Source organism: Pristis pectinata, chromosome 1, assembly GCF_009764475.1.
Source record: "Pristis pectinata isolate sPriPec2 chromosome 1, sPriPec2.1.pri, whole genome shotgun sequence".
Classification (NCBI taxonomy): domain Eukaryota; kingdom Metazoa; phylum Chordata; class Chondrichthyes; order Rhinopristiformes; family Pristidae; genus Pristis; species Pristis pectinata.
In genome coordinates, this window is record NC_067405.1 from 45,809,477 (window position 1) to 45,822,876 (window position 13,400).

At 36.4% G+C, this 13,400-nt stretch overlaps 1 protein-coding gene across 1 annotated transcript in view; it reads right to left on the reverse strand.

Moving 5' to 3' along the window:
• The window catches only part of dnah9l (dynein, axonemal, heavy polypeptide 9 like), a 242,026-nt gene that overhangs the window by 203,440 nt on the left and 25,186 nt on the right, over positions 1–13,400 (reverse strand). The window contains exons 10-14 of the mRNA XM_052029683.1: positions 7,837–7,961; positions 7,537–7,732; positions 7,316–7,420; positions 2,871–3,260; positions 1,474–1,806 (exon numbers count right to left, since the gene is read on the reverse strand). Of these exons, the coding sequence (XP_051885643.1) occupies positions 1,474–1,806; positions 2,871–3,260; positions 7,316–7,420; positions 7,537–7,732; positions 7,837–7,961 (1,149 nt within the window). The remainder of the gene's footprint in view (positions 1–1,473; positions 1,807–2,870; positions 3,261–7,315; positions 7,421–7,536; positions 7,733–7,836; positions 7,962–13,400) is intronic.

The following is a 13,400-nucleotide window of genomic DNA, read 5'->3' on the forward strand; positions in this document are numbered from 1 at the left end:
GTGGCTGAACAAAGCAAGAAGAATCTGAATAAAAAGAAAGGTGCTGTTGGTTGTCAGTTGGGCATAAAATGCATGGAGAGAATTTTAAAATCACTTTCAGAGTATTTGGCTATTTTAGTGGAACTCCAACAAAATCAATTTACCAACTAGTTCCAATTAGAAAATCTCTTTTACTTCATTTAAATACCAAATATGCATTTTTAAAAAATTTATTAGGGATATTCAGTACCTATTCCTTTAAAGAGGAAGAATTATAAATATAATTCAGGAAGCATGGACACTTCAATCAGCAGAGGTATCTGGCATTCACCGAGGTACCCAGCTCCTCAATCTCTCAACAGAATAGAGTAGTCCCATCCCCTTCTGCCTCAGCTATTTACCATCAGAATTCTCATCCATGGCTTCATTACCTCTGGATGTCCTTCCTTTGCTGTACTGTCCTATGCCCTCTGAATTTTGTTTCAATGCTCTACTTGCCAATAGTGTTGCTCAAACCCCTGTAAAACTGAGGACACAAAAACTCTGATACTTGATATCAACTTGCACTGCTACCCACTGCGCCAGCATTTGCTGACCTATATTGGCTTGCGTTTAATTAACTCAATTTTTGAAGTGTTCATCCTCTTTTTTTAAAAATCCCTCCTTCTTTCTGTAAACCTCTTCAGCCCTTCAAAATATCAGTGTTGCTTTAGTTCTAGCCTTCTGATCATCCTCACACTAACTCGCTCCAAGAGCAGCAGCAGTACTTGCAGTTGTTAAGGCCCCAAACTCTAGAATTCCTTTTCTAAACTTCTCTGCCTCTTCTTCCACCAAGTACCTCAAAATTTAACTCAATGCTCTGATATCTCCTCATGCACTTCAGTGATAAATTTGGTTTGAAAATTCTCTTTCCTGCTAATAACTACAAAAATGCGAAGTTTTGCTACTTCTCATCTTGTGAGGACATAGAACCACTGCACCATCTGTTTCTCCTGCCAGTGTCAAAAGAAATCAATATGATGCTCAGCATGTACCAGGCTCCTTTATGGTTACATTGGGGGATTAATACAAGAGCCATTTGCGTACTGTCAGAGAGAAATTAGTCACATATTTCATTCTTTTTCTAATAATCAAAAAACTGCAAATGTTGCAAGTGTGAAACAAAAAGAGATGCTGGAGACACTCAGCAGCTCTGGCAGCAACTGTGGAAAAAGAAAGACTTAATGTTTCAGGTCAAAGACCTCATCAGAACACTTTTAAATCAACTTGGTCAACAGGATGAACTTTCACCGAATGGCAGGATTTCTCCAAGTACAAGATGCAGATGATTGCACCTGCATCACCATCCACATAACCTTTGCCAAACATTTATCTTTGACAGATAATTGTTTCATTTATTCAGAATCTGGCACATGTTAGGGAATCCTGTGGTCTTAGGTATATAGATACAAGTTTCTTTTTTTTAAATTGAAATTAACAGAAAAATACAGTTACCTGATAGGTCTCAATTTTTAGATGATTTGCAACTCTTTTTATTTCAGAGGCTATTTTGTAAGCATCATTTATTAATTCTTCCATGAGATCATAGAAATTATTATTCACTTCCAGATCCAAGGGAGGACTGAATGACAATTCACAGCCACTAAGAACCAGCTGTACTTCAAACTGTGGTGATGATTTAGGTGAACTTTCTGTACATTCCATTAGATATTGGAGGAAGGATTTAACGGCAATATAGAATCCATCTAAAATGATGTGGTCAATGTACTCAGTGTATACCTTCCATTCATTAGCTTGTGGATTTGCATGGAACAAATGAAGATTTTCCTATAAAATGGGAAAAGTACCAAATTAATTTATTAGAACAAGTAATGACTAACTAGAGATATATTAAGCTGAACACTTGAAGAAAATATGAAGGTACTTTGGTGTCTTTTGTAACTGACAAAAATAGAGGTCACTACTAATACTTTGTCTGGTCATGAAAGTCACATTGATTGGAATCTTTCAATAGTTAAACATTAGGCAAGTGTAAATATACAGATCAACTCAGATTGCAATTCAGGGGTAATACTTCAGCTAAATCATAAAATGACTAGAATGGTTTATACCTTTGGTACAAATACTATATCATTTTCAATAGCAAAATAATTTTCGGTTAGGGAAGTAGGTTCGTAATAAATATATCACTTCAGGGCATTAAACAACTGAAGCAACAATCAACTGTTAATTTAATCTTAAAAATGCATCAAAGGTTCAAGTTCAGACTTAGTGCAGAACAAAATTCAAAATGTTAGATCAATAAGTTACATTAAATTTAAATTTAATTTACAAAGAAATTTCCAATCTCTAAATAGTGGGAAATCAGGCATAATTCACAAAGGCATACTAAGGGAACATTTCAGTGCTTGCTAATGCATAGTTATTAATGCATTGTCTATGTTGCGAGCAATCACCTTGTTCACATCAGTATGTAACAGCATTAATCTGGAAATACTTGATATAACAGAATTCCTTAAAACAACATCTTTATATACAGATTTCTGAATCATTAGGGATAGGGGAGCAACCAGCTGTTCTGCAAAAATATGGATTGGCAAGCTTTGCAAACCCAAAGTTTTTTTTATATATAAATGATTATCACTTCTTTTCCTCCTCTTTCTGCAAATTGATTGTGGCTTTTTTTTAAACAAAAGAATCAGATGATTTCAAAAGCTAATAATGCAAGGCCAGAGCAAAAATTCTTTACAATTGAGTGGCAATGAGAACTTTGTCTGCTTGTCAATCCAAAAGCAGGTCACCTATACCACAGAGCATTATGTACCCCAAGCTTTCTTCAAATAACTACATCAAATGCACATTTATAGAATATGATGCATAACAACTCTGACCTTGACTAATTGGTGAATGGTTTTCCCTCCATCTTCAACTAATTTATAGTATTTTACCATAATTTTCTTTCCATCAAGGCAGAGCGAAGCTATTTGACATTTTTTTTGCCAAGACGACAACATTTCATTCCAGTCATGCACTATTGTGTGTATTGTCTCCACATTATACTTAATTTTCTGCATCCTGCTGTTCAGATCTTGGATCAGATCTTTAGTCTGCTGAATATATACCCATGGATCCTCAGTCTGCCATGTTAGGGATTCTGTAGCTGGTTTCAGTTGTTGGTTTACTTTCTCCAGTTCACCTTCTACAAGTGGATATTCTACTTCCAGTACTGTAGTATGAAGATTGTTGTACAGCTCAGTAATGAGCTTCCAGTTTCCAAAGAACTACCAAAGGAAAACACTGAAAATTGAAAAAAATCTACAGATCCTAGAAATCTGAAAGAGAAGCAGTGAATTCTGGAAATACTCAGCATGAAGTGTTAACTCTGCTTCTCTGCGTAGATGCTGCCTGACCTGCTGAGTATTTCCAGCATTTTCTGTTTTTTTTTCCAAAAAAATCCTTGCCAGTTTGTCAAGCAAAGCAAAATATTTCTTCTTAAGTTATATTATGATTAAATGTGAATTTCCTCTTGGTAACAGTTAAATCTAAAACTTAGAGGAGATTCCTACTAATGGTACCACTGAAGTTTATCATTGATCTAGAAACTTATTTCTCGATCATATATATAATAGCAAAAATTAATGTCATTAATCTATAATTTTCCTATGCATCACTCAGTTAAATAAACCATAAGGTCATAAAATAAATACATGTGTTATCTATAAAATGCTTTATCTTAAATAATCACAAGGGCTTCTGCCTGTGCTATCCTACCCAGCAGTCAAATAGCTATTCTTTGTTAAATGAATTTAATATCAATCCTAAATTTGAACAACCCCACCTTAATCCCATGTTCCTTTTTTCAAATCACCATTGCTTAACTTGTTGGATTTACTTTTTCTATAAGGTTTATTGTTTCAGAACCCTCTGAGGATACCTAGAGTCAGAAATTTATGACACAAAAGAAAGCCATGTAGCCCCAAGTGTTGCACTCACAAGAATACAGACTAAATACTTATGGAGTACTTTTTTTTTAAAAATGCATTAAGGATTTCTGCCCCCGCCAACCTTGCTGGCAGATCTCCACTAACTTGAGTTAAAATGCTTTTTTTCTTCAACTCCTCTCCAGTCCTTCAATTACCTTAACTCTACTTCTCCTGGGTTATGATCTCTCCTCAAAGAGAAATGTGACCTTCACATTCACCATTCTAGGCCTCTCAACTCTACACTCAATTAAATTTCAACCACAGTCCCAAAGGAAACAATGCCAATCTTGCATCATATCTAATATTTGCCAGTCCTCAAAATATCTTAATGGAACACTTTTCTTGGACTATCCCATGATTTTATAACAAAGTGACTAGAGCTAGCATTTTAAGCAGTTCCAACTTGACCACCTCAACCTATTTTTCTGTGTATCAGCCTTTGTAATCTCTTTATCTACCTCCCTTACTATTTTCGAGAAAGGTTTATTGTCCAAATCCTCCAGAATTCATCTTCCAGCAAACATTACCCACATTGCTCTAGATAGAACTCCATTGACATTTTTCTATCCCCGACCAGTCTTCTTGTAATCTACAGCCTACAGTCCTATCAACCACATAGCCTTTTTTTTTGTACCTTTTAAGGTTCATAATCATAGGTTTCTGAATTATCTCGTAACATTTACCACTGATGCTGGGAATGAAGGCCTTATGGCCTATCCTTGAATACCCACAATGCTACAATGTATACCTTGTATGATAACTTAGGTGTGGAATGCACATCATGAATGCATAACAAAGTGCTATAATCATTGTATGTTTGTACAGTTGCATGTGCTGTACGTTCAGAGAATGAATCACCTTGTGATTGGATCTATCTTTAGGTGTGGTTTCCTAAATGTGCCTCAAGTGGTACCATCTGGAAACCTACAATCCTTATGCGTACTCATGCATGAACTACCTATGCCTTCTGTCAATGGAGAAATACATAAATCCTGTTCTTCTGAAGAGCAAATGCATCAAGATGTTGTAAGCTCTGAAATATTGCAGGTATCCCCTTCTCCAGCCAGTGACAATAGAATTAGATACAACCACCATGGTGCAATTGGAGCACCACATGGCTCATGTACTATTTCTACTACTGTATAGAAATACTGCATAATTTACATTTACAATAGTGCATAGTTTAATTACATAACTCAGTATTCTATTTGATTTAAGTATTTAGCCAAAACATGTGAGACAAAGGCTGTGAAATCTGGCTGCGTAGTGCCAGATGCCTGGATGCGACAGTTAACCACTTGGTTTCCAAAATGGTGACCAATGCCCGCAGCAGATTTGTGGTGTAAGTTGGGCTGTTCATCATGATGGTAGGGCCTCCAAAACCTTTTACAAATTAAAGTAACCAGATGAACGCACAAGGATGCAATCCACATTTAATGTTAGCACTGACAAAATGGGCCTCAACAATAGAATTAACTCTGGGTTCAACTCATAAGCAGATTCCACCACGTAGCAGCGGGTAGTGCTCCCGAGTTACTAAAAGGTTCAATTGCAATTAGAGTAAGAAATTGTTTGATGTGCTCCCAGCGACATCACTGTCTGTTCATTTTCAGAAGGATGGATTTTGAATTTTTGCTTCAAATTCTATTTCTTCCCAGCCATAATTATTTTGGTCACAATTCCTCCATGAGTGCACAATGGTGAGAATGAAAACAGACAATACTGTTGTACAGCAACCGATCAGGAAAGGGAGTAGGAGAAAGTGGCAGAGGAGAGAAGGGCCCTCAACAGGATGTTCAGGTAGCAATAGTTCAACTCAACTAGGAGCATCAAATCAATTGATTTCACTTTGTCCAATGTCTGAAACAGATATGCTTTTTACTACAGCCACTACAACTGCAAAGCAGGACCAGAACAATAATGTTAACCTCCAAATCTGACACTTCTGGCTCTTTCCTGGCTGGAGAGTGGGATATTGGCAACATTTTAGAGCTTACAACATTTTGCTGCATTTGGGAAGTCATTGATGCTTTTTAGAAGAACAGGATTTATGTAATTCTCCCCTGACAGAAGGCATTGGCAGAGCATGCATGAGTACTCATAAGGATTGCAAGTTTCCAGATGGTACCACTCAAGGCAATTTAAGATACCATAAAGGTAGAAAGATCTGATCACAAGGAGATCCATTCTCTGAATGTACAGCACATGCAAATATAGCAAACATACAATGTTCATTATGTTTGCTGTGCATTCTGATGCGCCCTCCACAGTTGAGCTATCACACCAAACATAGAATTGTTGATCCAAGCTAAAAATAGTAGGCAATATAAATATGACAACTATACCTTAGTCACTTTTGATTTTACACCTCAACAGCAAAAACATGGTTTATGAATCCATTTAAGTGCACTAAGCAGTTAATAAATATTCATTTACACAAATGAAATTTGTGTACAGATCTTTCACATCTCATTCCTTTTTGTTTAAGCAGATCATTTCAGTGACTTCAAAAGTTACTATAATCCCTACCCAAAAGGGATTTTCAACATAACAGCTGACCCATACCCCTGTTGCTATTTTAACCAGCACAACAGTTTCAACATCACAGTTGATGGAACAGCTGCTGCCACACAAATATTCACACAACATGCTTCAGCAGATGATAACCAATTGATCGCTTCTTATTAGATGTACAATTGAAAACCACCACATTGCATTAAAACAGTACCAAGGCCATTGGTGCAAACCTTTATGCAGGGAGGGTTACATTGGCAATCAAAATTACTTCAGAGAGCTACTCATGCAAATATGAACATGCCAAGCATCCTAGAGGTCTTTACAGCTGTCAGTATGACAGCATTCAAACACTTGGGAGACCAGCAGCTGAATGCAAACTTCCTGTATTTTCTCAACAGCTGCTGTAAATCAATGCTGAACCTAGTGCAAGTTCAACAATTCTTTTCTTTTCAATGGAAAGGAGCAGTTACAAAGGATGGAGCATGTTTCAGGTAATTTATATTTTCTTTTGAATTAATTGATTTAAATGTATTTATTAGTTTTAAATATTTGATTTATTAGTTGAGCTATTTTTAAATAATTTAACATATTAGCAACTATCATAATGTAACTTCTGAGTATTTTCATTATGAATGCCAGAGCCATTAACAAGCTCTATGTAGCTCATCCAACAAACCGCAAGATATGTCAACTAGTTTACTTATTCACATTTAAGTATTTTGAAAGGATATGTAAACATCAGCTAGAATTTCTGTAATAAACCATTACCAATGTACCTCTGCCACACAAAATCGTATATAAGCAACCAGATAAAAGTAAAATCTATATATATTTACCCTATGAAGGATCTCTCTTTTCATATATAAATTTAGTGCTGTGTCCGATATGTTAAATCCTTTCAGTAACCCAAGGTACTTGACCTCACGAAGTACAGATGAAAGCTGAAAGTAAGTGATAATTTGTTTCAGCAATGTAATTGCCTCTTACATAATAGAAAATACCTGTAACATAATCATATACCAGGTAACTCCAAACTCAGTGGCTAGAATATAATAACCTCAGGGCTGAAGTTCACAAAGTATAAACCAGATTCTTTGTTCCAACAAAGAAATGGCTGAGTCAAGTTTGATTGGCAAATAGTATCTAAATTTTCTGTCCACATCATGTAGATTTCTTCTTCATAATGATCGATCAAAGTCAACAATCTGTCACATTTCTGGAAAACCACGTTTGCTTCCTTTGTTTGCAGACTTCTAAAGATATACAATATTTAAGATATTTTAAAATCCTATAATGATAATTGTGATTTGAAAAGTAATTTGTTGAAACAATTTCTCAACTTCAAAGCACTGCTTACGGATGAATAATGTGTTGAAATTCTTTCCTCTGACTTAATATCCTTTCACGAAGCTCTTGGGAACACTTCAGGTTGCCTGCTATCATTGGCATATTCTTATGCAATACATTATTCCTCTTCACCTGCTGAAAGGTTGATGTTAAACAAAAATAAAATCAAAAGCAATTAAATGATGCAAGGTCAAAACCAATGTTCAAGACATGTACTTTTATTATTAGAAATGTGACATGAACAGAAGAAACAAAATTATTCAAGCAAAAACTGAATATCAAGTTATTTCTGATTAAAATTTAATTTCATCAATCGTTTAGCATTTTTTCCACATTTAATTGTTATGTTCAGTATTTGAGAAATACTTATTGTAATGGCCTGAATTTGACTCAGGAAGGTAATAACAGATTGCTGATAGCTATAATCCATTACCATCTTTTTGGGGTGTGGCCATTGCTGGCAAACCAACATTTATTGCCATCATTAGTTGCCCTCGAGAAGGCAATAACCTACTTTCTTGAAATATTGCAATCCTTCTCATAAAGTTACTTGTTCAATGGTTTTGGGAAGGGAGCACCAAGATTTGGACACAATGTGATGAGGGAATTTCCAAGTTGAGTCTATTTCTGATATTTGCCATTACAGCAGGCTCCAAATGGTGGAAATATGGAGTTTTTTTTAATGTGGTTTGATATCATTCATTAACTTTTAAGGAAAAAGTTTATTACTTTATTTCAGATGGCTCACAGCAAAGCTCCTCTCACATACATTTACAGCATCTCTCTTATAAGGTTGATACCAACTATGGTTTCAAGATTAATTTTTCATACACCGTTAAGTGAGAGACATAGTTATAGGTAAAGTGAATGTTTGCATTCCAGACTTGGGTTACATTCAAAGCATGGACAACCTTACTGAATTATCTTGAGACTTAATAGGAAGGATATGCCAGTGTAGGAGATGCAACAACTAGACTTCCAAAAGTCCTTCAATAATGTAGGTGCATGATTCAGTTCACTGCACAAGCAGCCTGGAAGTTTAGCAAAGTGATAACCAGACTCGGAATAATTCCGATCCTGGAGTCCAAACTGTCTCTGTGGTAGTGAACAGTGGTCCCATGACCAGATTCTTTGTAATACTACTTCCCACCTTTTGGTTGTCTGAATTTCAAATTTTGCAGATGACACTAAATTAAGCCTCTACTTAGTGTTAGTTGATGGGAAACAATTGAATTAATTTGAAGATTAGGCATGCTATTGACAAATAAATTTCAGTATTGTTAAGGGAGACTGCATATTTTAGTAGCAAAAATAAGCAGCCCAAAAATGTGTCCAAGTGGGGCAGAGCCTATAGGATACAGATATAATTCATTCAAGATAGTAAGAGAGTCATTGCTAGAAGGATAGAAAATTAAAGCATTTCTTTTCTGTTAAATGTAGACAACATTTGTTAGACAACATTTGGAAGTCATTTTATTATAAAAATATGGAAACAGTGAAAAAACTACAAAAGATTTAATAAAATGATACAAGAACCTAGTTTTATCTGTCAGAAATTGCTGGATTTCCTTTCTCCAAAGACTAAGGAAGTAACCTGTTGATTAACATAGAATTGTCACAATACTAAAATGGCATTTAGCCTATTGAATGTATGCTGGCTCCTGAAGGAGCAATCTTTAGTGCTATTTCCCCACTTTTTCCTAATAGTCCTGTAAATTCTCTCTCTCAGGTGCCTGTCCAATACTCTTTGAAAGGTGCCGACTGTTTGTGCCTACCACATATTTAGGGCAGTGAAGATCAGATCATAACTACTTTCTGTTTAAAAGATGAGTTTTCATCAGATCCCTCTTGTATCTTCTGCCCAAAATTTAACCAGTTTCCCTGATCCATAGAAAAAAAAATCAATAATGAGCAGCTCCCTCTATCAACACTACTTTATACCCCTCTATCAAATCTCCCCTCAATCCTGATTTCTCCAGTCCAAACTTGCAGTTGAAATCTCTTGTTCCAGGGGCCATTCTAGAATTTTTTAAAATCTAAACACCCTCTCTAGGACAGTCACTTTGCTCCAGGGTGTGGTGAACTGAATTGGACACAATACTCCAGTTGTGGCCTCACCAATACTTTACATAGGTTCAGCAAAATTTCACTGCTTCTTTGATTTATTCCAGAATCCCTCAAGGTTTACTATCCACTCTCTCAGCATACCCATTCATTTATAAGGATGAATGCACACATTCACCCAGGTCCCTCTGTTCTGGCACATCATTTAGAACAATGCCATTTAGTCTGCATCATCCCTCTTTAATCTTTAAACATATTAAATTTCACATGCCATTTACCTGACCATTCTGCCGGCCTGCAGCTTCTTATCCTCTTCACAGTTTCCCATACATTCAAGCTTTGTCATTCATAAATTTGACAATTTTATTCTGCACACCCATTTCTAAGTCATTAACGTATATCAAAAGGATGCAAATGCATGGGTAGCTCAGGGAGGGTTTACTTGTTCGATCCAGTGAGAAAAGTTGGACACACTGGGCTTGTATCTGCTGGAATTTAGAAGAATAGGAGGATATATTTGAATGAAACATTAACTCTGTCGAGACCCTTCAGGAATTTGTAATGTGGAGAGCATTTTTCTTCTTACAGGAGAGCCTAGAAGTAGGAGTCACTGTTTAAAAATAAGGCTGATCCAGCTTTAGACCTCTCTTCCTCATTGGGCACTAGATTTTTTTAATATTAAGGAAGAGATAGACCTTTGATGCAAGAACATGAAAGGTTACCAAGGGAAGGCAACAATGTGGAGTTAGTTACAACTACATCAGCCACCACGGTGTGGGAAAGCTCTGCAGGCTTGAGGAACCGAATGGTCTACTCCTACTCCTTGTATACTTGTGAAAAACAAAGTCAGTCTTCAGCAGACACTGAGGGGAAAAAAAACAGAACAGATGGTGGGTCCATGGCTGTGACTCAGTCACCTATTGCTCTAATTTTCTGGTTTTGGTTCCTTAACAATAATTTTATGGGCAGACAAAGACCAAAGTAAACCTACAAGAAAGAAAACTAACCCACTGGATAAAGCACTCTGCAGTTTAATAAAACATATTTTCACTGACAATGTGGTCAAAATCTTCACAATTTTGAAAATTATGCAATTGCTGATTATATCAACTGTTAAATCCATAAGCTAATTCTTGTATTTTATTTGATCCCATACAGGGAGTCCACAGTAAACAGTCTGCAATGCTGGGGTTAATAGTCGTGGAGTATCCCAGCAAAACATTTTTAATACAATCATGGTTGTGCTCATATGCAGTTGCACAGAATAACTGAAAAAGTGTGGCTTTTAGGTAAAAATGGTTTAGATGATTCAGGGGAACATAATTGAATAACATAATGAAAACATTTCAAAAGTCAGTTTAATATCGTAGATACTGTCCTTATTTTTACTTTGATGTTATATCTTTATAGTTATCTAGAAAAATTAGCTCTGGAAACAAATTGATGACACCCCACTTGCAGGGCAGGCCAACTCTCGAACTTCTGCAAGCAACCATTTTCCAGTTTTCTGATGGTTGTCAATCCAAGCCCACATGCACCAGCCAATCTGGATGCTCTTCACTTGTGCCACCGCTATCTCTCTCTCTCCTTTCTGATCCAGACATCCAGAACAGAAAGAATCAATGCAAGATGGAGCAAGCAGGGAATGATTGTAGTAGAGACTTAAATATTGTGGCTGCTGCAATTTCCACAAAATTATTATAAGTAGGGCCTGAAAAATTTGGATTAAAGAAATGATGGAAATGTCAAGAGGAACAATGCAATTGAAGGATTTCTTTTTAATATATTATAGGTAGAATTTTGAAATGCACATTTGTTAGCTTGTTTCTGCATATATCTGGTGCAAATTTACACAAAATGGATTTGCAACCATAACCACCCCACAATCATCCCCAATTGAAAGCCAGAAATAAAAATTCAGAGAAAAATGGAAATACTGGATGGAATAAATGTCACCAGTGCAGATTAGAGAATAAATCCACAACTCTTGAAACTTCATAAAATTAAAATGCCCCCAAAACTGGTAAATTGAATTATTCAATACTCAAACTCTAGAGATTGTAAAATTAGCAATTTAGTTAATTTTAACATTTAACAGGGAAAAAAATGGAAGAAAAATAAGCAACACACTTTTATGAACCACTTAATAGACGTAAATGTGGCAGTCTGGCAATTCAAGCCTCTTTCCATGCATTGCCATTGTTAAAATAATAACCTAGATATAAATCCCCTCCCACAAAAGGCAACAGGGGCATTAAAAATGAAGAAGGGATGACTCCAACCAGCCTTCTATGCATTCATCTTCTGAATTACAGGTTATATAGTTTCAAAGCAGCCCAGTGTGTGTTGGAGGTTGGCGGCAAACATAACAGTAAAATATTTAAATTAGATTGCTTTTTTAATTAGGCAATTTTTTTAATATATTGTTTCATGGGCTTTTCAGGAGTCAGAATACCATATGAGGCAGGAGTCCACATGTGTCCCGAAGGAGCAGACATGCTCCTCTAGTTTCTCAAGGATGCAATTTATCTGCCTCATACTGCCCCTGGTCGTCTTCTCCCTCCTGCTGCAATCTCACTTCCCACCCAGATGAACTTGCTGCTCCATCCACTCTCCTCCCCCACCCACCCCAGCCCAACCTACTTCTCTAGGCTGTTGCCCTCTACCACATTGACTGCCTGCTAAAGAGGAAACTCAGCACAAATTCAGCACAACCTCTGCAGGCCAAGTTCCTTGGCTGTTTTCTGTATCCCTACGGCTTCCCCAATCCCCTGTAAATACTGAGACCCATATGTTTAACTCCTTAATGCCACAGCAAGGTAATAAAGGTGTGGATCAGAGCTTGGCTTAATAGAATTGGAATGGAATGGAGTATTCTCAGGAATTAAGTGGAAATAAATGGGTTTAGGATTGGACTAAGAAAATTTGAAGTTGTCAGAGTCAGAAAAAGAGAGCAAGGTTTTGCAGTGTTGGCTTTGTCCCAAGAATGAGAGGATGAACTGGTGCAGAGACAAGTTTCTTACGGACACCAAGATAATTACAGCCACTCATATCTGTATATTAGATCATCAAACCAAATGCCATTATTTCTGCAGTTAAAAACCTGTCATGAAGCTAATTCCATTAAGTCAAATGAAGATCTGGACGATATATATTTTATCCTGTTTAATCTAAAACTTTCTGTTCAGGTACTCCTTGATCTTCAAAGCAAATTAATTGAAACAACTGAATATTAATTAATCCTCATATTTCCACTCTACAGTAGCCTGTCATTGTGATACATTGCATTGTTCCAACAGGATACACTGGGTAAGTTAATATCATGAGTGGGATGAATTTCTAACATCCTTAGCAAGGGATGAATACAATCAGAATGTTACTGCAGAGAAGAATACATCGATGTACAAGTATGATGTTAACCATAAGATTGATGTATCTGTATATGCTGCTGATTTAAAAGGACTATGCCTGTAGTTACTGCTGTTAAGTTGCACTGGTTAATCATTTATT